The sequence below is a fragment of the Balaenoptera borealis genome (assembly GCF_965194805.1).
Source record: "Balaenoptera borealis genome assembly, chromosome: 2".
Taxonomy (NCBI): Eukaryota; Metazoa; Chordata; class Mammalia; order Artiodactyla; family Balaenopteridae; genus Balaenoptera; species Balaenoptera borealis.
The window spans coordinates 110,697,419-110,725,106 of record NC_138867.1 but is presented as its reverse complement, the minus strand read 5'-3'; the positions used below and the strand labels follow the sequence as shown (position 1 = coordinate 110,725,106).

At 37.9% G+C, this 27,688-nt stretch overlaps 1 protein-coding gene and 1 long non-coding RNA gene across 10 annotated transcripts in view; one reads left to right on the top strand and one right to left on the bottom strand.

The window, feature by feature from the left end:
• The window catches only part of RAPGEF6 (Rap guanine nucleotide exchange factor 6), a 233,864-nt gene extending 219,326 nt beyond the window's left edge, over positions 1-14,538 (top strand). For 6 of the 9 annotated variants that reach the window (XM_082380768.1, XM_082380767.1, XM_082380766.1 and 3 more), the window contains 5 exons: positions 490-624; positions 5,746-5,974; positions 7,552-8,054; positions 10,140-10,454; positions 11,087-14,538. In XM_082380768.1, coding sequence (XP_082236894.1) covers positions 490-624; positions 5,746-5,974; positions 7,552-8,054; positions 10,140-10,454; positions 11,087-11,112 — 1,208 coding nt within the window. In that variant the 3' untranslated portion in view covers positions 11,113-14,538. The other 3 variants (XM_082380773.1, XM_082380772.1, XM_082380770.1) reach the window with 2 other exon arrangements.
• LOC309623702 overlaps positions 1-27,466 on the bottom strand; it is a 248,219-nt gene extending 220,753 nt beyond the window's left edge. The window contains exon 1 of the long non-coding RNA XR_014241465.1: positions 27,376-27,466. This is a non-coding gene — a long non-coding RNA (uncharacterized lncRNA). The remainder of the gene's footprint in view (positions 1-27,375) is intronic.
• Positions 27,467-27,688: the final 222 nt, after the last annotated feature.

The following is a 27,688-nucleotide window of genomic DNA, read 5'->3' as shown; positions in this document are numbered from 1 at the left end:
GAAAAGGGCTGGACTGGCAGCCCTGCAGCTTCTGTGTACCCACAGCACAGATGCACCACAGGTAGTGACAGTGCCAGCACCCCTGCACTGCCCCTGCCACGTGCCTTGCCCTGACTTGGAGAGGCCACCTCTAGAGGGGAGGGAAGAGTTTGAATCCATGCCTTCTCTACTAAGATTTCCAATAAGTGTGTCAGTTGTGCGGGGTGGGACACTGTATTCAGACTGTTAAATCAATATCCCTTATGCCACAAAACAAACCAAAAAAGCTGTTATAATCTGATCTGCGCTGACTGGCTGAATTTGAACAAATAACCTAGAGGTGAGAATCTCTGTTTGCCATTACCCAGTCATTTAGTCCCTGTTTGTCATTTATACATTTCAGTTAACTACACTAGCCATTGTGCATCATGGCTTTAGTTATGTAGTAATTTAGGCAACTGCATCACATTGTGAAGTGATACTTAATTGCTTCTTTGATTTTACTTTTAGGTACAAGTTTACCTCAGAAAGTTTTAGGAACAACTGAAGAAATAAGTGGTAAGAAACATACAGAAGACACTATTTCTATGGCATCATCCTTACATTCTAGTCCTCCTGCGTCTCCTCAAGGTTCCCCTCGCAAAGGTAAGATAAAATTGTTCAAGCTGGTTCTTGTTACACCAAACAACACTACGTGGCCCATATTTTGCTTTTGGTCTATGGTAATAATAGAAAGTGTGAAGAAAAGTGTAACTGGTAATACTTCCTGCATTTTCATGTTTTGGATTGTGTTATTTATATGGTTTCCAGGTGTTACGCATCATGGAGTTAGGACTCCTGCGTTCAAAGTGTGGTCCTTCTTTGGTGGAGGACAAGTATAGATAAGAATGAAGGCAGAACTCACAGTTGTTTTGGTCTGTACAAATTCTTGATGTTATTCAAATTACCAATTAATTCAAACAATTCTCTGAAGTATTTTAAAATAAGAATGTCTACAAGAAATTGTTTTTAACCAACTACAAGATTTAGGAAATGAAACAAATATTTAGGATGATACATTCCTTTCTTGAGTAATGGAGTGTTACTACCTTTTATTAATCAAGATTTATAATAACCTGTACAGCACCCTTGTGGATTTTTACATTTATGCTAATGTAGAACCTTTTGAATTAAAAAATCTGAAATTGCTCTTCTTTATCTATGTTTTCATAATTCAGACTGAAGCTTTTCTTTTTTTGACTAGCCTGGGTAGTATGCATGTAAGATGCCATTTCATGTCAGCTGCAAATGTAGCATTCTAAATAACGTGTGTGTTTCTTACATTGGCCCTCCACATTCTCCGTGTACCCTGGCAAAAACACTCCTTAGTCATGGCATTTCACAGATGTAAAAAAATTACATCCTTGAATAAACACAGTACAAAATGGTACATGGTCAGAGGGAAGACAAGTTAACGAATTCTAGCAGGAAGGAGAAGCTTCCAGAGCTTTCCTCAGCTCCTGTGTTCTAAGTTTCCCTCACTTTTGGGGGTTCTTTTTAATTTTTGCTGACTATGTGACAGCAGAGTGGTACAGTGATGCCAGACCTTAGTTTGAATCCTGACTCTGTCCCCGGTGACGGTTGTGTTATTACAAGCAACTGATTTATAAGGTCAGGTCTCCTGTCTATAAGATGGGTTAGGGACCACCTATTTTAGGACCTTATTTAAGGATTAAATGAAATAATATCTGTAACGCTTGAGACGTGGTGAGTGTTTAGTAAATCGGAGTTTCTCTTCTTCTTCCCTGCTGCCACTCCAGGGCAGTATAACTTCATTACTGACCCTCTTTACTTAGCTGAGACTGGCTAGACTCTTCATTCAGGTTTTACTAAGAAAAACTTAGTAAAAATCGAATAGGACATATAAAAGTATACATAATAGATGTGTTTGTAAAACACAGGTTTCCGTTCCTGTTGTATACAGCTCATATATGATTCGGGAAGGCACACAGATATCTTTCATCTCTTTACTATGTGTGTATCCTATCCAGAGTACCCTTTATCAGGTCCCAAGGATTGGGGCTGGGAACAGTGCCTGTTCACACAGATGGTCCAGATGAACAATGTCCATATGCTCTTAATGCTCTTTCAGAACATCTTTACACCCTCCAGAGGTCCCATTATAGACAGTTCTCTAACCAGGAAACTAGTTGAATTGGATTTGGTGTTTTATGGGTCATTGTGACTTGTGGGAAGAGGTGTTAGGAACAGGAATTTCCCCATTGCTCTTATTCCAAACAAATGCATTTTAACCACTGGAATAGAGAAGTCTTTTCTCTATTGTGTCTTTCAGTATGTGGCCAACAGTTGACCATGATGTTTATAGATTTGTGAGCCTGTCATAGTCATGATCTGAATCCTTAGAAATCTGAGAAAATTATTTTCTTCAAAACTATTTCTGCTTGTTTATTTCCATAGACAGGTTTTTGCCAGTGGTCCGTGATTGAACAAAAATGTCATTAAACTAAGAGTATGTTATTAGAATCTGTTTCTAGTTCTTGCTATACTTTGGAATAGTTCTTTGTTTTCTAACAGTTAAGAAAATAAGCCTACGTTCGCGATTTTTAAAAGGAGAATTTAAACAAGAAAGAACTGAAAAAGTGAGACATCAAGAGGCCTTAACCTTTATCTTCCCCAATGCTTCAGGCAGGCAACCTCTCTGCCTTGTAGAGAAAATAGGATCAGAAATTGTGCTTTATAAATACATCTATTGTATATACTATTTATATGTCCTATCTGATTTTTGCTAAGCTTTTTCTTAGTAGAATCTGCCTGAAAATTCTAGACATAGTTACTTTTGAGAAATAATTCTGGTTATTTGATACTCTTGTCATATTTTGGCTTATGATTTTACCAGCTTGGGCTACTTTCAGCAATTTTTTATTACCAGCTTATTCTGATCAAGGTAACCTTTCTCCTGTGTTCTGTCTTGTTTATGCTATATAGTAGAATCTCCATGCATTAAAAAATATGTTGCTAGATTTCAATTTTTCAGATATTGTCAAGATGTTAGAATTTTTTAATAGTGAAATGTTATAAAACCAGGCTAATTGTGATTAATTGGAAAGAATTAATTGACCATGACAGGGTTTTTGCATCTCTCCCTCCAGTTGGCAGTATCATATCTGATCACAGCATCCTGCTGCGCCTCTCAGGGTCTTCCTCATCCCCTCCCCGTGAGTCCAGCACCAAGATCAGTGGCCACAGCTGCCCCGGAATAGGTGGGGTTTACTTGCAAAAGAAAATCCAACAGATTACCAGGAGCACAGCCAAAAGAACAGACAGGACCGAGAAGGCCACTGAGGAGAATAGAGACAGGACAAGTTGTGAGAACACAGCCAGAAAAAGAATGACATCCCCGTTTAGAAGATTTAGGGAAAGAACTCTTTCAAGGGAGAGACTAGCCAACAGCAAAAAAGAGGACGCAGATCTCAATCAAGCTACAGAAAGCTGTGAGAAAGTGAAGGATGTTGGAAGCAACATCAAAGATGAGAAAGGGAATGACATCTTCAATTCAAATAGCCGAGGCAACAGTAACACTTTAAACTGCTTCTATACGCGATTCAAGTCTAAAAGGAGAAAGACACTCTGATGAAGTTCCTTACTTAATTTTAGTGTGAAATTTGTTTTCATTTATTAATGTAAATGTAGCTTAAATTAAGTCATTTGTCAAATAAGGCTCAGACAGACAACTTATTAAAATACTATTTATGAGCATTTTATGATTAGTGTTACAGGTCCTCCAACGACAAAATCGTATCCGTTTAAAGTGCCTTATTTGTACATATGTTATTTTGCTAATGTTAGTAAACTTAATACTCTTGTTTTCTGTAGTTGGCTTTATTTCCTGCTGGTAGCAGTTGGGTCTGTGAGTGCAATAAGTAGAGGAGGCTTTTTAGGAACCAGTATTTACTTCTACATTAAATCCCCCAGTAACAATCTGATCAGAACCTTTGCCTTAGATAATTGTGTTGCTATCTTATTACTGCAACTACTTTACAAGCTAAAGTGAAGTGTTTGGAAGGCAAGAAACTGTATCTTGTCCACATAAACTTTTTTATATCATCCACTTTTCATATATACTCTGATCAGAGGAGGGAGGAGATAGTCTAACATAGCAGGTTCAGAAACATCTGGGGAACTTGTTAACAACTTACTGTGTCCCACTGCAGACCTTGTAAATTTGAATTGCCAGAAATAGGCCCAAGAATGTGTGTTTTAATAAGCCTTCCAGGTAATTCTTAGAGTTAATTATATTTGACAAGTACTGATCTAACAGACATAAGAATGAAATTATTTTTAAAACAGTAAAGCAAGTCTGTCCCCCAGGATAAAAGAACAATGACTTTTTCTTTTGAGGAAGAATTTTTTTTAGTTTATTTACCACATCCATTTTCTTGGTCCTCTTGAAAATTGACCGATCACTTCATGAAGGGCACTGAGAAACAGCAGTGATCCCAAGATCAGAGAACTGGGGTAGGAGTCAAGAGACTGACTTGCCTTGGCTTGTCCTGTGCCTGGCACAAAAGCCAAATGCAGATCACACATTTTCTGAGTCTTAAGTTTTGTTTTTGAAATAGTTAATGACACTAATTAATAAAGTTATTATTCAACAATTTTTTTGTAATAACTTGAGCTATATGTGAGTGTAAAGCCTATAGTTCTTCTTGAGATTTCTAGGAATGGACCCAAAGGTCATGCACCTAATCAACCTCATTCTTCTCTCAGTGAACAAGAAGATAATTGTTTACTTCTTTGAGACCTACTCCTTGCTGGGATTACTACAGCATTTTCTTTATTTCTCAACAAAAGAAGTTTGGTTATTTTTCTAACAGTTACCAAAACAGACGATTGTGTACATTAACTATCATGCTGCAGATTTGTTTTTGGAACCTTCCACCTTACTCCATCTCCACCCCTTCATTCCAGAGAATGCTAAAGAAAATCTCTCTAGCTATATCTGCTGTGCAGTAAGTCATAGAGCAATTTAAAACAGGTAGATGCTGGGTTTTTTCATGTTACATTCTTGTAAATCTGTCAGTTCAGCTGTTTAATGTAATATTCTGCTAAATTGGTGAAGAAAAAGGAAACTAGGTATAAGAGTAAGTCCAAATCTAAAACAAGTTATTTAAAAATACTAAAACAATGGCTTTTAACTTGGGGCAAGACTTCTTAGGTGACAAAAGCAAAATATCTAGGGTATTTGCAGTTTGAAAAAACAAAAATAAAATTCTTTCCCTTGAGTCCGGACTCCCCTTACATACCCCTGCCTCGAGGTGGTGTTTTGGACACTCAGGTCAGGCCTTGAAATATTTATATTAATCAAAGGGGAGGGGACATAGGGTTAAAAAGAAGTTGAGAAGTTCAAGATGTCTACTTTTTAATGTTTTGTAATATATTTAATGCCTCTTGTTTTATTAAATGCTTGTAGCTATGTGAGAGCCTAGGGCAGATTTACCTTTGAACTAATTTTCTCAGTAATACTGGGTTTTGACTTTCTATTTCTTGAATTTGGAATTAGATTGGTGCCGTGTGGGTAGGTAGGTGAATGGATATGTAAAGGAACATGTACAGAAAATCGGCACCATTACATCTACATAGATGGAAATTGACATTGATACTCACTTTATGTTTTGTTCTTTTTATATTTTTCTTTGTCCTCTCCCTGACCCTCCCCACTCCCGTTCCCTTGTTTTGTAGTTTGATCAATTGTCTTCTCTCATTCAGGTTATACACTTATACCATCAGCTAAATCTGACAACTTGTCTGACTCCAGCCATAGTGAGATTTCTTCACGGTCCAGCATTGTGAGCAATTGCTCTGTTGACTCCATGTCTGCAGCTCTACAGGATGAACGGTGTTCCTCCCAGGCTGTGGCAGTCCCTGAATCCACTGGAGCATTTGAAAAGACAGAGCACTCCTCAGGGATAGGAGACCATAGTCAGCCTGGCCCTGGGTAAACATCCTTGCCTGGGTTCACATCACAAAACCCTAGCCGAGTGGCCACTGCAAGCAGTGCTCCCTAATTTGAACCTAAAACCACCCCCACCAAAGGGGTAGTTGAAAGAACAGGAGAACCAAGCATGTATTCTCTATACTGAATATGCAAATAAGTACTATTTTGAAAGATATATGGGTGCTCATTTTTTAAGTGTTACTGGATTCAAGTAACTTACATCATGTATCTTTTTGATCAATAAGAACTCAAAGTGAAGATGCTATTGGTAGGTGGGAAGTAGTTCTTGCATTCTGGCTGTAAGGTTAGAGATTGCTCAAAAAGCGTGTGTAATGGGAAGTACCCTCAGTGCTATAAACGTTGTAGACAGATTGGGAGAGTAGGACTAGTCCTTGATCCTTACTCTCTCAAAGTATGATTTGGAGAGTAAGAATTATCAGCTAGCAAAAAGTCAATTTAAAAAAAAAAGTTAACTCTAAATTTCTATTTAGAATCAAACAAAATGGAAATCTTCAGAAAGCACTGAGAAAGTTGATTCTAAACTGATACTGTTAAATCTGGTACACTTTAATATGAAAAATTTAAGATATAGTGAAGTATTATCATCGTACTTGTAAAGGTTTCTAAACTATGGTTCTCTAGACCAGGAGTCAGCAAACTGTTTCTGTAAAAGTTAGATAGTAAATACTGTAGACGTAGCTGGCTGTAAACTCTCTGTTGCAATTGCTCAACCCTGCTATTGTTGCCTCAGAACAGCCTTAGACAATTTGTAAACAAATGGGCATGCTGTGTCCCAGTAAAACTTTATTTACAAAAACAGGTAGAGGGCTGGATTTGCCCTTGGGCTCTAGTTTGCTGATCCCTGCTCTATGTGCTCTGTACTATAAATCAGGGAGTCACAAACCTTTTGGGGGGTGGGCAGGTAAAGGCCCATTTAAAGGAGTACATATTTTAGGCTTTGCAGGCTGCATATGGTCTCTGTCTCAAAATCTTTGGAGTATTTTGTTCCATTTTGTTTAAACCCTTTAAAACGTAAAAACCATGCTTTGCTCAAGACCATAAAAAAACAGGCTGTTGGCTTGATTTGGTCCATGAAACTAAGTTTGAGAACCCTTGCTATAAACGATAGAATTCATTTAGTAGTAGGTAACTGGGGAAGTTGCTGTTTCCTTGGTACCTCAGAGACACTGAAAAATAAAACATGGTTCCTGTAATTGAGGATTCTTAATTCTGTGTGCATGGAGAGAATCTGGTGTTGCATTATGTTGACCAAGAATGAAAATGTATACTTAATTTTATTCATTTCAAACCTCATCTTTCATAATAATTCAAGAAAAATTCTGAGGAAACCTTGTTAAGTATTTGAGTTTCTTCAGTGTATGTTTCGAGCTAAGTATTAACATTAATGTTAATGATTGATTACACAGTGTCATTTTTTTCCACAAGGTTATGTTGGCATTAAACACTTGTGATGCATGTTCTATAGTCTCTTGTAGGCAGTAATACTTGCAATGGACTGAAGAAAATTTTTCCATTAAGCCAGTAAATTACTTTTAATTGTGTATCTCCAATTTTAGGTGGACACTCTCAAAGCCATCACTAATCAAGAATTTAGCTGTCTCATCTTCTATGAGCAATGACGAGATTTCTCACGAGCATATCATTATAGAAGCAGCTGATAGTGGTCGTGGAAGTTGGACTTCCTGTTCAAGCAGCTCCCATGACAACTTCCAAAGCCTTCCAAACCCAAAAGGCTGGGATTTTTTGAACTCTTATCGACATACCCATTTGGATGGTCCCATAGCTGAAGTTGAACCCACTGACTGTGAGCCCTGTACCTGTCCTAAAGGCTGCTCTCGAACTTGTGGTCAGTGTAAAGGAAGCCTAGAGACTAATCAGATGAGGCAGAGTTGGGCTTCTTCTAGTTCTCTGTCTGATACATACGAACCAAACTATGGGACAGTTAAACGGAGAGTGTTGGAGAGCACCCCAGCTGAGTCAGCTGAAGGCTTGGACCACAAGGACGGCATCGACCCCGTTTATAAAACTGTTACTTCGAGTACAGAAAAGGGCTTGATTGGTAAGTTGTGTGTTCTTTGTCATATCTGTGGCATTTAGAATTTAAGTGGTAAAGTGACCTTGGCCCAGAATTTTATTCTTGGAAAATTCCCTTCTCTTACTCTAATCTCTCTTTCCTCCCTCCACATGCAAATTATTTTCAAAAAGTTCATGATTTCTCAAGGGCTTTAGGGCAGATATTGAAGCCATTTAAAATGAAAAAGCTGACATGCAGGAATTTAATAAGGGGGACAGGTTTATATGTCTTGTTTTGCTTTTGAGATCTTTTTGGTTTTATTAAAATATTATTGCATTACTGTGCAGTAGTAATAAAGGGATTATTCTCTTTGCCACCTCATAAATTGTTTGGACCCTACTTGCTTTGCATACATGGTAGAAACTTTGAATCTGATACTGCTTTTAAGTAGTACAAGTGGTGGAAAAAGTGTGATGAAGAAGTCCAAAACAGGGACTTCCCTGGCAGTCCAGTGGTTAAGACTCTGTGCTTCCACTGCAGGGGGCACGGGTTTCATCCCTGGTCAGGGAACTAAGATCCCACATGCTACGCGATGCAGCCAAAAAAAAAGAAGACCCAAACATTTTTCATTATACCCTCCTAGCACATATCATGGGTGTGCCAGCTTCTGTTTGTGGATTCCATTCTAACCATGCACAGCTTTCTTGGTGTATTCTTTTAGTATTTGGCCGTCAAATACATATTTTTCCTTATTCTTGAGTTTATATAAGTACTTAGATATAATAGCACCTGTGGTTTTTTTCTTATGTGGAGTGACTGTACTTTGAATCAATATTACCATAATCAACTCTTTATACTATATTCGTGATGTCAGTTTAAACTACTAAAAATATGAAAGACACGTGCTTTTTTTAGCATATTTATTTTTTACTTGTCAAATTTCATTATAGGTTGGATTTTTTAGTTCATTCAGTTTTCTCCAAGGATTTTTTATTAAAGCCTTTTAGGTAACTGTTATACGGATATACAAGCATGTGTGTGCAAGGATGTAAAATCTTTCTCTTCTTATCCATTTGGGAAAATAGATTAAAAAAAATTTTTTTTGTTCATTTCTAGCTGACTCTGGGCAAATCACTTACATTCTTCATTCTTGTCTTCTTTTCACAACCTCTCCACCCCCTCCCCACTCCATTCTCCTCAGATGGGAATGGAAATCCTTTCTGACCTTGATACTACATGCAGATTTTACTGGTAGAGTTGTAGAAATTTCAGCATCGGCAAACTTGATTCTCTAAGGGGAGAATTTAATGATCCTTTTTAATTTATTCTTCTTGTATATAGATAGTGTTTGTATTTTAAAAGTTACTTAATGATCAAGATACTCAGAGCCATTTGTCCTGTGAGTCTTGTGGATTGGTCTTAATTTCATGGAACTTCCTTTTTAACTTATTTCTGATGCTTTTTGAAGCTTTGCCTTAGACCCAGGGTGTACAAACTTAGGGCAAAAGATTTTAAGTCACCATTATTTTTCATGTCCACTGAAAATCAGAGGAACTTAATTTAAGATGGATTTCCTAAAATTATGGCTTTTCTTCTCACTTAATCATAGAGCAGAGGTTAGGAATAAGGTCTTTGAAGGAATTAGTTCCTCTTTAAAGTTGTTTATATGCCAGCACTGACGTGAAATAGCCCTTAAGTAGAGGGCCTAAACGTCATTTCTGTGACAATCCCCCCATTTAATAGAGTATAGATGTTCAGGGTGAATTCTTAAATGTCTCTGACTCATTCACCTTTGGGGCTTGTATTCCTTGAGGAATTTGTCACACACTTCTGTGATTTGTGGTCTGACCTGTGAAAGGAGGAAGCTTGTCATCAATGTCATCTCCTTCAACTGTCTCATTCTATTTAATGTTTGTAAAACCCAATGTAATTTATGTATTTTAAAAACAAGTTTAAATATCATGTTTATTAAGCTTATTAAAAGTGTTTTTAACCTGCTGCCATTGTGTTCAAATATATTCATTTTGTCAGTTTTAAAGCTCTATTTTGTCATTGTAATAAGTTTCAGTATGTTTTGTTTCATTCCTTATATTTTTCATTAACATCTCCATTGCTTATTTTTCATGCCAGTGTACTGTGTCACCTCACCCAGGAAGGAGGATAGGTATAGGGAGCCACCTCCCACTCCTCCAGGATACATGGGGATTTCTTTAGCAGACCTAAAGGAAGGACCCCACCTACACCTAAAACCTCCAGATTATAGTGTGGCAGTGCAGAGGTCAAAGATGATGCATAACAGCCTCTCTAGACTGCCACCAGCTTCTCTCAGTAGCAACCCTGTGGCCTGTGTTCCATCGAAGATCATAACTCAGCCTCAGAGGCATAATTTGCAGCCATCCCATCCTAAACTAGCAGATGTGACTGACGCAGATAGCGAAGCAGATGGTATGTTGACAAACTACCTTAATGGCTCTTAAATGAATTGCTAAACACATTGAATGGTCTTTACTCTGGTATTTCACATAATCAGAAATGTCTTCTTTAACTGCTTTAGAAATCTCTGTTAGAAAAAGAAATGCCTAAATACGATGGTGTGTTTTTTGTAAATGGAGGGGGCAAGCTGATTTTATTTAATAGATAGCAGCTCAGTGTAAAAGGATAATTTTAAGAGGAGGCACTTGACATTGGTAGAGTTGTGTTTTACACTAATGCATGGACACTTGAAACTCCAAGTATCAAAATGTCAAATTATCTGAAATCATGCTGTTTGATAGAGTTCCTCTTATTAGCAGAACTCTTGACCAACTTTGCAATTTTGGCAATAAATGAATTTTATCCTTTTAAACAATCTAGTAATAAAGTGGTTAAAAAGCAGTTCTGAAATTCCAGTTGATTGTTAGCCTTCAGTGTGATCAGAACTCAAAAATGTCATTACAATAAAATCTGGCCTTTGATGGGATATTTGAGAGGATTTCTTTAATTGAAATTGACTAATTTTTTAAACAGATAACTGGATTGTTAGTTGATCTTCATTAATATGCTGACCTACCGCTTAACTGTGTTTCTATTATTTTCAGAAAATGAACAGGTTTCAGCAGTGTAGCCTTTGGATTGACCTGATTGAAGTCTACTGAAAGTCACGGAGGAAGGAGTGGGCAGAACCAACTCACTATTCTGCAGGCCGTTGCCAACAAATAGCTCGCTGCTCCTGCTGCTAGCCCAGAGGTTTATTCCCTGTACTCTGAGCAATGAGATAGCCCTGAATCATGCTTCCTTTCATTTAATCCCTGCAGATGCATAGTTTCCTCAGCTATGGATGTTGTGCCTGGATACCAGTCTTCGCTTTGCATACCAGACCTGCCTTGGGACCACAGTTACTAGAACAAATTCAAACTCGAGTCCTCCCCATATATATCACTATAGATTTTCCTTTAACATGTTATTTTTAAGATAGTAGTAGTGGTAGTATTTTCAAGCCATAGCTTGGGTTAACAGACAAATTCAGAATGTCTGCCAATACCAAGGATATTTTTATGTATTTGAAAAGTAACTTATTATTTGAAGTTTTGTGGTTTTGTTTGTATTTGGGAGCTCTTGTTAATTGATGTTCATGTTTGAGGCCATAAAACTGTCTCTGATCTGACCAAACTGAAGCCATCTTTACAGGATGATATGTTTGATCTATACAGAGATGTAACCATCTATAGCACCAACGAAATGTAGGGTCTCAGTTTGAGTGGAACAGGAATCCCTTTGCTGTTGAGGTGTTAGGAAGGAGAATACTGCCATCTGCTGGTCAGGATTTGGAAGGCCAAATGAAGCTACCACAGGATCTTAGCAGTCTCTTGGGAAAAGGAAGGGGTATGATGGGGTGTGTAGCAACTCTAATTTCCAAAGAATGAAATGTTTATCTTACATAACATGTATACCAGTTCTTTCTGAAGTGAAAGTCATTCTCTGTCTAACTGTAGCTATAAGTATAAATGCAGTAAATAGAGAATGAGTTCTAGACAGTTCTACTCTGTAGAAACCCATACCTAAAATTTTTCACAACTCAAATATGGAGTTTTTTTAAAGGACATGTTATCTTTGGCGGTATAGTCATGAAGATCAATTTAGCTTTATGAGGTGTTCTGCGGCACCCACCACCCAACCCCCATCTCACAGCACAAGGCTGTTTTTAATCTTCATAAACCCTGCAGCTCCCAGTTGGCTGCAGGTAAAGCTCATTAGCACACCAAGGTCTATAATTGGTTGAAAATTTTGTGGGGGAAAGAGGAGCTAGAATTATGGAAATGATTATTTCTCGGTTTTCACTTTAGGCCTTGAGAGGAAGGAGATATATATATTTAACAGCCTGTTGGGCGTGGCACTCTTAAGTATTTAGTTAAAATTTCAGTGACTGTTTACTGGATGAGGTAGACTTTCCGCATTTAAAAAAGATTAAGTATGATGTTTTTCTACATCTTAAGTTTAAATTTTTTCATTTGTTTTTTAGTGTAAAGGCAAGTGAAAGGTTAATAAACTTCTGTGACTACCAAAAAAAAAAAAGCCAAAGCCATTAATGTGTACTACCCAGATCAACTTGGAGCCAAAAATAGGTTTACTTCTGAATGGTTATCCATATGTGAATTTATAGGATTTCGTTGGCTTACTACTTCCTTTTGAAAAGTTTGTTCTCATTTTTTCCTAGCTCTCTCTTCCTTCTCTCTATCATCCTCCTATTTCCTTCATTTTAAAATCGTAAATCAGTTCCAACTGGTAAATGGCAGTAGTCCATCTTTTCTATCAAAATGATAATTTCTTCATTTTAGGAAAAATAACATGTCTGAAAAATTCCCATGGGCAAAAAACTGTAAATACGAAACTTAAGCCTTAGAAATTAACCCCAGGTATGTTAGAATGAGGCTAGTTGGCTTCATAGCTTTCTTGGCCCATTGAAATGGAAAGTAACCTGGATCAAAAATCCTGGTTTGAAAGTCACATTGTAAAGGTTTGATCTATAAACAGTGGTCCTGTGATCATAAAGTTTTCTTTCACTGATTTACACAATATTATTTTCATGTCCAGAGCAAAACAAAGTGAAAGATATTTTTGCTACAACCATCTTTTTATCCAGTTTGGGTATTTATTCTCACCATTTTTTATCCACTCCCCAGAAAAACGTGCTGTTTGCACAGTATCTGTTTTTTTAGCAGGTCTTTCAAACCAGATGGGAGCCTTCTCCATCATCGTCCTCAATGTTGTGGATAATATCTTGCACAGAGAGTCAGAGGCTTGTGGTTTTGGACTTGCACCTTGTAGCTGCCTTTGTTTCCTGTAGCTTGAAATGTGAGTGTTTGGATCAGCTGATCACATTGATCAAGAACTAAAGCCAAATGCTTTCTAGTTTGATATGTATTTATCCCTTAAAATATCGTGGCGTTTTGATCTTTATATTCTAATTTACGGTACATTCCTGCCTTCTCTTAATTTGTCACGCGACTAGAACAAGAGACGCCTTAACCTATACTTGCTCCAATTCAAAATGCCCATTTGTTTTTATTTTATAAATTTATAAGTATACTGAAGAGATCTGTGCCCTTGTTGTACCACAACTCTGAATCTGCCAGGGCTATTGAAGCAGTAAATCCTCACTGCAAACTTTTGCCAAATAATAAGTTTCAACAAAAAAAATCTCTGCATAATGAAAGATTTGGAGAATTAGTAAATCCAATATATACTTCCATAAAGGTTTATTGTAATTTAATAGAGTCTTACTTTCTCCAAATGGTTACTTGCAGTATGATATTTGGGGAGAAAAAGCCTTTAAATGGTTTTTCTTGAGGGTGATGTCGCATTGTCATCATCTGCATAACCACTTTGAGAATCTCTCCTAGGCTTGAAATGTGACAGTAATCATGGAGATATCCAAGAACAATTCTAATTTTTACAAAGTGTTTTCTCCCCTTTAAAAAGAAGGGGAGAAAGAGTTTCCTTGTATATTTAAGACTCTGATTATTATTCTGATACATACATTTCTAAAAAATGTGATATTAAAGTAGATGTATCCCTTTAGTATTACCGTAAATGCGATATAGCAAAGGGATAAATCTTCAAAAAAGTGTCACAGTACATTTTCAAATTTAAACTTGAACCCCAGTTCATCTTTAATTTCTGTTGTGCTTTTTTAAGGCTTCTTTACTTTTGATACACAGAATACAGTTGTACTTAACCTTTTAAAATTGAAACGTGAGCTGATCAGCAAAGGACAAAAACAAAACTGCACAGTCATAATAATCAAATAGCAATTATACTGCACAATTCAGTGATTGTAAAGTGTCCTGTAACAAGCAATGTTTGTCTCCTATTTTTTGATACCTCTTAAACTTATGTCTTTTAGAAAGACAGTGCCTCTGTATGCTTTTTGTATTTTTATTGAGTGTAAATATTTGTTATATTTTTGGTTAAGAGAATGTAAAAGTACCATTTATTATTATCATATCTACTAATACATTGGTGGAATCAATAAAGAATCTAATTAACCTTCTCTGTACTTTATGGCTAATGTGTGGGAGCAGGTTATACCCAGTCATTCAAGAGGACCAGTCTGGAACCTGCATTGGTGTGAAGGCATTTTTTGTTTTAAGTCTCCAGAGAAATTGGAATTGTCCAATAATTATGGTTGACATTATGGTATCTGTGAAACACCTAGCTATTGTTTTGTTTAGTTTTTTAAAAGTGTATTCGACTACAAACGAAGTTTAACAGTGGCTTAAACCCTATTGGAGTGTTTTTCTTTTATAACAGAAAAGTTTACTGGCAGACTGTTTAGGGCTGGTACGGGGATTCTACAGTTCTGTTGTGGTCTCAGGGATTCTGACGTTTACACCTGAGGGCATCAGCGCAGTGCTTCAAGAAGGAAAGGTTTGCAGGAAAGGTGCAAATGTGTATCCCTTTTATTAGCAAAACAACAGCTTTTCTAGAACTCCACTTGCATAATTCTGCTTACCTCCCACTAGTCAAAACTGTCACATGGCCAGTGGCTGCAAGGAAACCTGGGAAATGAACTTTTTTAGCTGAGCAGTGGATGGCTCCAAATAAAAGTGATATTCTTTTCAGTGAAGAAGGAAAGAATGGATATTGAATGGGCAGCTAGCTCGGTCTACCACAGCATGCCTACTGCCCACTCCTTCAGGAAGTGCTTTTACATGTAAGTGCAGTAATTTATTTATTGGGATCAGATCCTAGGACCCTGGCAAAGAAGGGGGAAATTCTCCTTTAGTACTCTTTTGTAAAGTTTCCCAGTCGCTCCTCTGTACCCAGAGAATATTACTCCCCTGCTAGGTAAGGCTTCTTCTACCTCCTCCCAGTTTACCCCCTCCCAACACACACACACCAAGGTTTCCTCAGGGCCACTCCTTCCCCTGATCTTCTCTCCACAGTTACTAGTTTTTTCCTTTATTTTGAAAATATTAAACACAAGTGTAGTAGGTTGAATAATAACTACTTAAAAATATCAAGCTCTAATCCCTGGAACTTTAAAGATTACTGAAAAGGGTCTTTGCAGATTTAATTAAGTTAAGCATTCTGAGATGAGGCAATTACTTTGGATTCTCTGGGTGGGCCCTAAATGCTATCACAAGTGTCCTTAGAGAGGCAAAGGAAGATAACACAGAGGAGAAGGCACTCTGAAGCCGGCAGAGAGTTGTAGCCGTGGGCAGCAGAATGCTAACAGCCACCAGGAACTAGAAGATACAAGGAAGAGGTCCTTCCTTAGAGCCTCCAGAGGAAGCGCCACCCTGCCAACATCTTGATTTTGGTCTTCTCGCCTGTTGTTTCAACCACCCCATTTTTGGTAATGTGTTAACAGCAGCCCTAGGAAACTTAATACATGCTACTGTTTTTGTCTGACTTTGAGGACCCAGAACCTGCAATTAAAGGATATAGTGGTCCATAAGTACACCACGGGAACTGTGAGCCCTCTCTCACTACCTTCAAGAAGCATTTGTTAAACCAAGATAAGAGAGGCCCAGAGGCCTCCTCTCCAGCAGCCTGGTCAGCCTGTTGTTTTTCCAAGTGTTCACAGAAGGGACATTCCTATCATCCTTGCCACACTTGATATTTTTCATTTTTCTCATTTCAGGCGTTCTGGTGAGTATGTACTGGTATCTTTATGTGGTTTTAATTTTAATTTCTATAATTACTAATAATGCTAAGCATCTTTTCAAATACTTACTGGCCATTTGGATACTGTCTTTTATGAAGTGTCTTTTTAGGTCTTTTGTTTTTTATTTGTTGCTAGAGTATTGAAATACAATTGTTTTAGAATGACTTGTATATAACAACCTTGCTCAATTCATTTCTTAATCCCAACAGGTTTTAGAATCTTCTGAATTTTCTATATTCTCCTGGAAATTTTCTCCAGGCAGTGAGCTGGGGCCATGGTGTAGGGCTCACCCTTTTTTTGTTTCTTATGCTCTCAAGGATTACTGTTCTTCAGTGCCTGGTGTCCAGGGTATTAAGTGGCATTGTTTTATACATTTTGTCTAGTTTTTCAATTGTTTCAGACAGGAGGGTAAAGTGGTAGCTTCTCCATCTTGACCAGAAGCAGAAATCCACATATAAAATTTTAATAGAAGTCTCTCAGTAAATGAGAGCATACACCCACATTCTCCCTGCCCCACCCCCAAATCAGTAAGGATATAGAAGATTTGAACAACACAACTAACACACTTAATCTAATGAACCTGTATAAAACACTGAATTAACAACTGCAAGATACACATTACTTCTAGGTAATCATGGAGCATTTATCAAAGTTAACATATATATTGGGCCATAAAGAAACTATTAACAAATTTCAAAGGGTTGGACTCACATAGGGCTGTCTGCAACAGAATTAAATGAGAAATTAGTAACAAAAATTACAAAATTTGGAAGTTAAAGAATGTACCTCCCAGTAACCCTTTGGAAGGTAGAAATTATTTTGAACTGAATGAAAATAGGAATATCAAAACCTTTTGGATTTGATTAAAAGGAATTGTATAGCCTTAAGTGCGTATATTAGAAAAGTAGAAAGGGTAAAAATGAATTAGCTAAACATTCTTCTCGAGAAACCAGAATAATAGCAAATTAAATTCAAATAGATGGAAGAAAATAATAGCAGAAATATGTAACATGTAAAAAAAAAAGGATTAACAAAGCAGTATATTCTTTTAAAAGACTAATGCTAAACTCTTGGTGAGGATGATCAAGGAAAAAGAAAAATGGCAAAACTAACCAATGTTAGAAACATAAAACAGTCATTATTATTATAGTCATTAAAGAGATAGACACTTCGAATAATTAAAATGTGGATGAAATAAACATAGAAAAACAAAACTTACCAAAACTGTAATAAGAAGGAAAATTTAGTTGTTTTATAACTGTTAAAGAAGTTGAGTCTGTCATTTAAAAACCTTTCCATAAAGAAAATTTGTCCTGGATGACCTTATCTGTGTTATACCAAAATTTTATAGAAGTAATAACACTAATACTATATAACAAAATCTCAGCAGTAGTAGGGATCTGTTAAATAAGATCCTCATAAGAAAACACTAAAAATAAAAGAAATGATTGGTATATTTGACTGTCTTAAAATTAAAAACATGTTCATCCAAAAAACACCATTTAAAAGAACAAAAGGCCATAGAGTAAAATATATGTATGTATGTATGTATATATATGTAAAATATACTGTAATTTATATATCCTTCAAAGCACAGGTATCCAGAATATACAAAGTACTTCTTTCCATCAAAAGAAAAAGAGCATCCAGGGCTTCCCTGGTGGCGCAGTGGTTAAGAATCTGCCTGCCAATGCAGGGGACACGGGTTCGAGCCCCAGTCTGGGAAGATCCCACATGCCGTGGAGCAGCTAAGCCCATGCGTCACAACTACTGAACCTGCGCTCTAGAGCCCGCAAACCACAACTATGGAGTTTGCGTGCTACAACTACTGAAGCCCGCGCGCCTAGAGCCCATGCTCTGCAACAAGAGAAGCCACTGCAGTGAGAAGCCTGTGCATCACCACGAAGCATAGCCCCCACTCGCTGCAACTAGAGAAAGCCCATGCGCAGCAACAAAGACCCAACGCAGCCAAAAATAAATAAATAAAATTTAAAAAGAAAAAAAGGAAAAAGAGCAGCCAATAGAAAAATGGGTAAAAGAATTAAAGAAGCACTTCGTAAAAGAGAAACTGTCTAATAAACATGAAAATGTGCCTAATCTCATTATTAAAAACCTCTATGTAAGTTTGGATTTGATGATGAGGGAAGTGTTAGCCATGCTGCCTTCTATTTGGAGTGTGGTGGCAGATGATCAAGGGTCAAAAGTTATCTTTTGGAAGAAACAAGAACAGGGCTAAATTTGGGGGAAGCTGTCATTTAAAAATGCACTGGAACCGCCAGATGGTGCCACGCTACAGTGTGACTCTTCTGTGATCTTTGTCTTTTTTGTTTTTTAATCTTTTTTGGAGTATAATTGCTTCCCAATACTGTGTTAGTTTCTGTTGCACAACAAAGCGAATCAGCCATATGCATACACATGTCCTCATATGCCCTCCTTCTTGAGCCTCCCTCCCATCCTCCCTACCCCACCCCTCTAGGTCATCGCAAAGCACCAAGCCTATCTCCCTGTGCTATGCTGCTGCTACCCACCAGCCAACTATTTTATGTTCAGTAGTGTATATATGTCAACGCTTCTCTCACTTCGCCCCAGCTTCCCCCTCCCACCCCATGTCCTGAAGTCCATTCTCTATGTCTGCCTCTTTATTCTTGCCCTGCACCTAGGTTCATCAGTACCTTTTTTTTTTTTTTTTAAGATTCCATATATATGCGTTAGCCTACGGATATGTTTTTGTCTCTCTGACTTCACTCTACAACAGACTCTAGGTCCATCCACCTCACTACAAATAACTCGATTTCGTTTCTTTTTATGGCTGAGTAATATTTCATTGTATATGTGTGCCACATCTTTATCCATTCGTCTGTTGATGGACATTTAGGTTGGTTCTGTGTCCTGGCTATTGTAAATAGTGCTTCAGTGAACATTGTGGTACATGTCTCTTTTTGAATTATGGTTTTCTCAGGGTATATGCCCAGTAGTGGGATTCCTGGGTCATATGGTAGTTCTGTTTTTAGTTTTTTAAGGAACCTCCATACTGTTCTCCACAGTGGCTGTATCAATTTACATTCCCACCAACAGTGCAAGAGGGTTCCCTTTCCCACACCCTGTCCAGCATTTATTGTTTGTAGATTTTTTGATGATGGCCATTCTGACTGGTGTGAGGTGATACCTCATTGTAGTTTTGATTTGCATTTCTCTAATGATTAGTGATGTTGAGCATCTTTTCATGTGTTTGTTGGCAATCTGTATATCTTTTTTGGAGAAATGTCTATTTAGGTCTTCGGCCCATTTTTGGATTGGGTTGTTTGTTTTTTTGATATTGAGCTGCATGAGCTGCTTGTATATTTTGGAGATTAATCCTTTGTCAGTTGCTTTGTTTGCAGATATTTTCTCCCATTCTGAGGGTTGTCTTTTTGTCTTGTTTATGGTTTCCTTTGCTTTGCAGTTAGGTCCCATTTGTTTATTTTGGTTTTTATTTCTGTTATTCTAGGAGGTGGGTCAAAAAAGATCTTGCTGTGCTTTATGTCAAAGAGTGTTTTTCCTATGTTTTCCTCTAAAAGTTTTATAGTGTCTGGTCTTACATTTAAGCCTTTTATCCATTTGGAGTTTATTTTTGTGTATGGTGTTAGGGAGTGTTCTAATTTCATCCTTTTACATGTAGCCGTACAGTTTTCCCAGCACCACTTATTGAAGAGGCTGTCTTTTCTCCATTGTATGTTCTTGCCTCCTTTGTCGCAAATTAGGTGCCCATATATGCGTGGGTTTATCTCTGGGCTTTCTATCCTGTTCCATTGATCTATATTTCTGTTTTTGTGCCAGTACCATACTGTCTTGATTACTGTAGCTTTGTGGTACAGTTTGAAGTCAGGGAGCCTGATTCCTCCAACTCCGTTTTTCTTTCTCAAGGTTGCTTTGGCTATTCTGGGTCTTTTGTGTTTCCATATGAATTGTAAGATTTTTTTTTTTTTTACTAATTCTGTGAGGAATGCCATGGGTAGTTTGATAGGGATTGCATGGAATCTGTAGATTGCTTTGGGTAGTGTAGTCATTTTCACAATATTGATTCCAATCCAAGAACATGGTATATTTCTCCATCTGTTTATGTCATCTTTGATTTCTTTCATTAGTGTTTTATAGCTTTCTGAGTACAAGTCTTTCGCCTCCTTAGGCAGGTTTTTTCCTAGGTATTTTATTCTTTTTGTTACAGTGGTAAATGGGAGTGTTTCCTTAATTTCTCTTTCTGATTTTTCATTGTTAGTGTATAAGAATGGCAGAGATTTCTGTGCATTAATTTTGTATCCTGCAGCTTTACCAAATTCATTGATTAGCTCTAGTAGTTTTCTGGTGGCATCTTTAGGATTCTCTATGTATAGCATCATGTCATCTGCAAACAGTGACAGTTTTACTTCTTCTTTTCCCATTTGTATTCCTTTTATTTCTTTTTCTTCTCTGATTGCTGTGGCTAGGACTTCCAAAACTATGTTGAATAAGAGTGGTGAGAGAGTGGACATCCTTGTCTTCTTCCTGATCTTAGTGGAAATGCTTTCAGTTTTTCACCATTGAGTATGATGCTTGCTGTGGGTTTTTCATATATGGCCTTTATTATGTTGCGGTAGGTTCCCTCTATGTCCATTTTCTGGAGAGTTTTTATCATAAATGGGTGTTGAATTTTGTCAAAAGCTTTTTCTGCATCTATTGAGATGATAATATGGTCTTTATTCTTCAATTTGTTTGCTTAACAAAGCAAAATTCATTTGCGTATATTGAAGAATCCTTGCATCCCTGGGATAAATCCCACTTGATCATGGTGTATGATCCTTTTAATGTGCTGTTGGATTCTGTTTGCTAGTATTTTGTTCAGGATTTTTGCATCTATGTTCATCAGTGATATTGGTCTGTAATTTTCTTTTTTGATATCTTTTTCTGGTTTTGGTATCAGGGTGATGGTGGCTTCATAGAATGAATTTGGGAGTGTTTCTCCCTCTGCAATTTTTTGGAGGACTTTGAGAAGGATCAGTGTTAGCTCTTCTCTAAATGTTTGATGGAATTTGCCTGTGAACTCATCTGGTCCTGGACTTTTGTTTGTTGGAAGATTTTTAATTACGGTTTCAATTTCATTACTTGTGATAGGTCTGTTTATATTTTCTAATTCTTCCTGGTTCAGTCTTGGAAAATTGTACCTTTCCAAGAATTTGTCCATTTTTTCATGGCTGTCCATTTTATTGGCATACAGTGTTTGTAGTAGGCTCTTGTAATCCTTTGTATTTCTGCAGTGTCAGTTGTGATTTCTCCTTTTTCATTTCTAATTTTATTGATTTGCATCCTCTCCCTTTTTTTCTTGGTGAGTCTGGCTAAGGGTTTATCAATTTTGTTTATCTTCGCAAAGAAACAGCTTTTAGTTTTATTGATCTTTGCTATTGTTTTCTTCATTCCTATTTCATTTATTTCTGCTCTGATCTTTTTGATTTCTTTCCTTCTACTGACTTTGGGTTTTCTTTGCTCTTCTTTCTCTAGTTGTTTTAAGTGTAAGGTTAGATTGTTTATTTGAGATTTTTCTTGTTTCTTGAGGTGACATTGAATTGCTGTGAACTTCATTCTTAGAACTGCTTTTGCTGCATCCCATAGGTTTTGGGTCATTGTGTTTTCATTGTCATTTGTTTCTATGTATTTTTTAATTTCTTCTTTGATTTCTTCAGTGATCTCTTGCTTATTTAGTAGCGCACTGTTTAGCCTCCATGTATTTTTTTTTACAGTTTTTTTCCTGTAATTGATTTCCAATCTCATAGCGTTGTGCTCAGAAAAGATGCTTGATACGATTTAAATTTTCTTAAACTTTCCGAGGCTTGATTTGTAATCAATCGAGGCTTGATTTGTACATCTTGATTTGACACAAGATGTAATCTATCCTGGAGAATGTTCCATGTGCACTTGACAAGAAATTGTGTTCTGCCATTTTTGGATGGAATGTTCTATAAATATCAAATCTATCTAGTCTATTGTGTCATTTAAAGCTTGTGTTTCCTTATTTATTTTCTGTTTGGATGATCTGTCTGTTGGTGTAAGTGGGGTGTTAAAATCCCCTATATAATTGTGTTACTGTCAGTTTCTCCTTTCATGGTTGTTAGCATTTGCCTTATACTATTGAGGTGCTCCTATGTTGGGTGCATAAACATTTATAATTGTTATATCTTTTTCTTGTATTGATCCTTTGATCATTATGTAGTATCCCTCCTTATCTCTTGTAACAATCTTTATTTTAAAGTCTATTTTATCTGACACAAGTATTGCTACTCCAGCTTTCTTTTGATTTCCATTTGCATGGAATATCTTTTTCCATCCCTTCACTTTCAGTCTCTGTGTTCCTAGGTCTGAAGTGGGTCTCTTGTAGACAGCATATATATGGGTCTTGTTTTTGTTTCCATTCAGCCATCTGTGTCTTTTGGTTGGGACATTTAATCCATTTACATTCAAGGTTATTATCGATATGTATGTTCCTATTGCCATTTTCTTAATTGTTTTGGGTTTGTTATTGTAGGTGTTTTTCTTCTCTTGTGTTTCCCGCTTAGAGAAGTTTCTTTAGCAATTGTTGTAAAGCTGGTTTGGTGGTGCTGAATTCTCTTAGCTTTTGCTTGTTTGAAAAGCTTTTGATTTCTCCATTGAATCTGAATGAGATCCTTGCTGGATAGAGTAATCTTGGTTGTAGGTTTTTGTCTTTCATCACATTAAGTATATCCTGACACTCCCTTCTGGCCTGAAGAGTTTCCAGTGAAAAATCAGCTGATAACTTTATGGGGATTCCTTTGTATGTTGTTTTTTGTTTTTCCCTTACTGCTTTTAATATTTTTTCTTTGACTTTAATTTTTGTTTGTTTGATTAATATTCATCTTGGTGTGTTTTTCCTAGGGTTTATCCTATATGGGACTCTCTGTGCTTCCTGGACTTGTGTGACTATTTCCTTTCCCATGTTAGGGAAGTTTTCTACTATAATCTCTTCAAATATTTTCTCAGACCCTTTCTTTTTTTCTTCTTCTTGAGACCCCTGTAATTCGAATGTTGGTGCATTTAGTGTTGTCCCAGAGGTCTCTGAGATTGTCTTCAATTCTTTTCATTCTTTTTTCTTTATGCTGCTCCTCAGCAATTCCACCATTTTGTCTTCCAGCTTATTCATTCTTCTGCCACAGTTATTCTGTTATTGATTCCTTCTAGTGTATTTTTCATTTCAGTTATTGTGTTGTTCATCTCTGTTTGTTTGTACTTTAGTTCTTCTAGATCTTTGTTAAACATTTCTTGTATTTTTTCATTCCATTCCTCCATTCTATTTCCAAGATTCTGGATCATCTTTACTATATCATTACTCTGAATTCTTTTTCAGGTAGATTACCTATTTACTCTTCATTTATTTGGTCTTGTAGGTTTTTACCTTGCTCCTTCATCTGTGACATATTTTTTTGCCATCTCATTTTTTTTTTTTCTCTTTATGAGTGGGATTGTGTTCCTGTCTTACTGATTATTTGGCCTGAGGCTTCCAACACTGGAGTTTGTAGTTTATTCGGTAGAGCTAGGTCTTGGTGCTGAGATGAGGAACTCTATGAGTCTTCACTCTGATGAATATTCCCTGGGATCTGAGGTTCTCTGTTAGTCCAGTGGTTCGGACTCAGAACTCCCACTGCAGGAGCTTCAGCCCAATCCCAGCTCGTGACCCAAGATCCTGCAAGCCACATTGGGCAGCAAAAAAAAAAAACAAAAAACAAAAAGCAAAAAATAAAACTAGACTAGGAAACTAACAGATATGTTAGAAAGAGTATAAAAATAAAAATATAGATGAATCAACAACTGGAAGGTACATCAGTACTACAATAGTAAAAAAGAGGAGAGTAAAGAGAAAAAAAAAAGCAGGAAGGAAAGGCCTTGGCTGTGGAGGGTGGGGCCTAAGTAAGGGTGAGGTTTGGGCAGTGGGTAGGGCCAGTGCTCAGGACCCACAGGGCTGGAAAAGGTCTTGGGGGCTCTGGGGGTGGGGCTTAGGGTCAAGGAACAGAAGGGGCCCAGGCGTGCCTCCCACCCCTGGTCTCAGAGGGCAGGGGACTTCACTTGGGAGCCCAGCAGGCTTCCTGGGCTCGAGTGGGTGGGGCAAACGCCCTCCTCTCCTCTCCTGCTCCTCTGGTCTGGGAGGCCTCCTCCCGCCTGCTTCTCCTGATCTCCTGGCCTCCGTCCTAAGCCCCCAGGACCAATGCAGCCGGTGGGGGAAGGGGGGCCTTGGAGGGCAGGGGACCAGCCTGGGAACTCAGCAGGCTCCCGGGGCCCAAGTGGTCAGGGCAATTACCCTCTGCTCCTCTCCTGCTCCTCCGGATGGCCCTTCCCACCTGCCTCACCTGATCTCCCCGGCCTCCGTCTTATGACCCCAGGACCCACGCATCCTGGAGGGGGATTTGGAGTGGGGGTATCAGCCTGGTAGCTCAGCAGGCTCCCTGGTCCAAGTGGGCCGGGCAGCTGCCCTCCACTCCTCTCCCACTCTTCCCAGAAAGTCCCTCCCGCCTGCCTCTTCTGATCTCCCCGGCCTCAGGAGCGCTGATCCTGTCCGGCCTCCACTTCTCCTCCTCTCTCAGTCTCCCCACGTCCTACCAGTTCACTTTGGGGTTCCTCCCATCTCCTTGGGCGTCAGAGTCCCCTACCAGTGGCTGGCAGGTGCCCTAGTTGTGAGGCGACGCTAACTCCACATCTTCCCACACTGCCATCTTGACTCCACCTCAGCATCTTTGTCTTTAAAAAAGGTGAGAGCAAGACTTACTGTCATTATACATATATAGAAATAAAATAGAGTTATATATTTTTGGTCACGTTGGGTCTTCATTGCTGCACGCAGGCTTTCTCTAGTTGCAGCAAGCGGGGGCTACTCTTCATTGCGGTGTGCGGGCGTCTCATTGCAGTGGCTTTTCTTGTTGCAGAGCACAGGCTCTAGGCATGCGGGCTCAGTAGTTGTGGCATGCAGGCTCAGTAGTGGCTCGCGGGTTCTAGAGCACAGGCTCAGTAGTTGTGGCACACGGGCTTAGTTGCTCCGTGACATGTGGGATCTTCCTGGACCAGGGGTCGAACCCGAGTCCCCTGCATTGGCAGGTGGATTCTTAACCACTCAGCCACCAGGGAAGTCACTATTTTTTTTTTTTAATTTGGGTTGTGCAATGTGAGTTGTTAACGTTTATACTGTGGTAATTTTATATACATACACATTGTGAAATGATAACCACAGTCAATGCACTCATCATCTCACGTAGTTACCTTTTTTTGTAGTGAGAACACTTAAAATCTACTCTCTTAACACATTTCAGGCTTACAATTATGGAAAACAGTATGGAAGTTCCTCAAAAAATTAAAAATAGAACTGCCATATGACCCAGCAACCCCATCTCTGGATATATATCCAAAGGAAAAGAAATCATTTTTTCAAAGAGATACCTGCCTTCTCATGTTCATTGCAGCATTATTCACAGTAGCAAGATATGCAAACAAGCTAAGTATCCATTGATGGGTGAATGGATAAAGAAAATGTGTGTGTGTGTGTGTGTGTACATATACATATATTTTTTGTTTATTTTGCAAGCTCACCTTCCTCAAATTTCTTGCTAAATGATGTAATTCCTCAAAAACAAAAAAAAAAAAAAAGTAGAACAAGGTAATTACTTAAAGATCTTTCCAGATATGTCTGCAGCATAGTGAAATATTTCAGAAGACTCCTCCTTCACAGAGGTAATGAAATGGAAGCATTTCCAACCAGAAAATATGGAATTTTAGACAAATTCTATTTGGATAATCTTCAGATGATAATGGTCAGTGTGGATACAGCTATTTCCTAATACAGTGTTTGTACATCTGGGCGTAGGATTTGGAATACTTGATGGGTGGTGTTTTTTTCCAGGGCTCCCAAAGGAAATCTTCCAGAAAATACAAATGGCCCAACTCTGAACAGGAATGGAAAGCAGGTAATATATATAAGAGCCAATTAAACTTCTACAGTCTACACTGAACAACATACTCCAAAGACTCCTGGCAGCTGCTCATCCTTTCTGACTACTTGGTATTTTTGATCTTCCTAACTTTGACCATTTTGGTGGGTATGTAATGGTGTTTTTCTGTGGTTTTGGTTTTCATTTCCCTTATTGTTAATGGGGTTGAGCTTTTCATATTTGTATGAGCCATTGAATTTGCACTGTTATGAAATGTTTTTGAGTTTATTTTTTCTTATCAATTCGTAAATATTCTTTATATGTATATATTCTAGATATGACTCCTCCATCTGTTATATCTATGGCAGATATCCTCTCTCCCTCTGTGGCTTGCTTTGTCATAGCCTTAGTGGTGTCTCTTGATGAAGGGAAGTTCTTAATTTTGAACTAGAGAAATTTATTCTTTTCCTTTATGGTTAGTGCTTTGTTTGTGATTTAAGAAGTCTTTGTGTACAACAACATATTTGTGTTATCTTTTAGATACTTGGATGTTTTGCCTTTTAAATTTAGCTCTGAAATATATCTGGAATAGGTTTTTGTGTATAGTGTGAGGTAGACATCAGGTTTTATTCTCAGATCTGCAGATTGTTCCTGCACCATTTATTGAAAAGATAAGTCCTTTTTCCACTGCACTTAAGTGATATCAACTGTCCGTATGTATATAAGTGTATCTGGGGTCTGTGTTCTCTTTTATCAGCCTATTTGTTCTTCCATTCCCCAATACCACATTGTCTTAATTACTCTCTTATTATAATACATGCTAATATCTGGTAGAGAAAGTTTTTTGACACTGTTCTTTTTCAAGAACATGTTAACTATTCTTGTATCATTGCATTTCCAAATGAGTTTTACAACCAGCTTATCAATTTATATGCACACATAACAAACACACACGCACACAGAAACAAGTGTGGTTTTGAATGGGATTTTCTTACCAACTTGAAGAAAATTAACACCTTCATAAAATTTAGTCTCCCTAACTGTGAACCCAGTATATGCCTCCATTTATTTCGATTTTCTATTGCTCTCACTGTTTCATTGTTGTGTGTTTAAGGGCTTCCATATTTCTCACATAAGATTTATTTTTAAGTGTTTTAAGTATTTTTTGTTTATTTTTTTCTCTTGCTTTTTTTAAAATTAATTAATTAACTAATTAATTTGGCTGCATTGGGTCTTCGTTGCTGCGCGCAGGCTTTCTCTAGTTGCAGCAAGCAGGGGCTACTCTTGGTTGCGGTGTGTGGGCTTCTTATTGTGGTGGCTTCTCTTGTTGCAGAGCATGGTCTCTAGGCGCGCGGGCTTCAGTAGTTGTGGCACATGGGCTCAATAGTTGTGGCTCACGGGCTCTAGAGCGCAGGCTCTGTAGTTGTGGAACATAGGCTTAGTTGCTCCACAGCATGTGGGATCTTCCTGGACCAGGGCTTGAACCCATGTCCCCTGCACTGGCAGGCAGATTCTTAACCACTGCGCCACCAGGTAAGTCCCTCTCTTGCTTTACTGAGTTATATACTTGGCAAATGAAAATTGTGTATGTTTTA